Consider the following 1135-nt stretch of genomic DNA (forward strand, 5'->3'; position numbering starts at 1 on the left):
TGCTGCATCTGCTGCTGCTGCTGCATCTGCTGCAGTTTGTTCTGCTGCTGCATCTGTAAACCCTGTCTCAGCTGCTGCTTCAGCAGCAGCAGCAGCAGCAGCAGCAGCAGCGGCAGCAGCAGCATCAGCAGCAGCAGCAGCAGCAGCACGTTGCTGCTGTTTGTGCATAAAAAAAATATAAACAGATAAATTAAATGATGATGCTAAACCCCAACCCTCTATACCACGTAAAGAGAAGGTGCCTATACACCCGAAAGTTTTATAATCTATTATATATATCTGCTGACCTCGCCAAGACAGCAGCAGCAGCAGCAGCCGCTGCAGTGCAGCAGCAAAATAAAAACCTACACCTTCTATGAAATCATCTTTGTTTATATAAAATACACGCAACAAAGAAACTGATACAGAAGAAGAGAGAGAAGCAGGAGAGACAGAAGGAGACAGAGAAGGAGACAGAGAAGAAGAAGAAAAAGGAGAAGAGAGAGAAGGAGAAGAGAGAGAAGGAGACAGAGAAGAAGAAGAGACAGAAGGAGAAGAGACAGAAGGAGAAGAGACAGAAGGAGAAGAGACAGAAGAAGAAGAAGAAGAAGATAAAGAAGAAGAAGAGACAGAAGAAGAAGAAGAAGATAAAGATAAAGAAGAGACAGAAGAAGAAGAGACAGAAGAAGAAGAGGAGACAGAAGAGGAGACAGAAGAAGAGACAGAAGAAGATAAAGAGGAGACAGAAGAAGGATGAAAGCCTTTAATATAAAATTCTCTTAGATAAGAGACCCCATACAAACCAGACGTCTGTAGTAAATAATGTACTTCTTCATCTGCTGCTGCTGCTGCTGCTGCTGCTGCTGCTGCTGCTGCTGCTGCATCTGCTGCTGCTTCTCTTGCTCGTGCTGCTGCTGCTGCTGCTGCTGATGCTCCTATTCCCGTTCTTGTTGCTTCTGCTGCAGCTGCTGCTGCTGCTGCTGCTGCTGCTTCTGCTGCTGCTGCTGCTGCTGCTGGAGGGGGCCCTGGTGCTGCTTGGAATCCTTGCACAAAGGGAGGCCGCCAATGTGGTGCGTTTCTGTCTCTAGCAGCAGCAGCAGCAGCAGCAGCAGCAGCAGCAGGATCAGCAGCAGCAGCAGCAGCAGCAGCAGCAGCA

General features: G+C 47.9%; 2 protein-coding genes across 2 annotated transcripts in view; one reads left to right on the plus strand and one right to left on the minus strand.

Annotated features, from left to right (window-relative positions):
• EMH_0039360 (uncharacterized protein) overlaps positions 1–736 on the plus strand; it is a gene marked incomplete at both ends in the record, with an annotated part of 1021 nt that extends 285 nt beyond the window's left edge. The window contains one exon of the mRNA XM_013495389.1: positions 408–736. Within this exon, the coding sequence (XP_013350843.1) occupies positions 408–736 (329 nt within the window). The remainder of the gene's footprint in view (positions 1–407) is intronic.
• A 178-nt stretch (positions 737–914) lies between these two features.
• Positions 915–1135, minus strand: part of EMH_0039370 (uncharacterized protein) — a gene marked incomplete at both ends in the record, with an annotated part of 1703 nt that continues 1482 nt past the window's right edge. Inside the window, one exon of the mRNA XM_013495390.1 lies at positions 915–1061. Within this exon, the coding sequence (XP_013350844.1) occupies positions 915–1061 (147 nt within the window). The remainder of the gene's footprint in view (positions 1062–1135) is intronic.

Source organism: Eimeria mitis, genomic scaffold (assembly GCF_000499745.2).
Source record: "Eimeria mitis Houghton genomic scaffold, Emh_scaff1550, whole genome shotgun sequence".
NCBI classification, from domain to species: Eukaryota; Apicomplexa; class Conoidasida; order Eucoccidiorida; family Eimeriidae; genus Eimeria; species Eimeria mitis.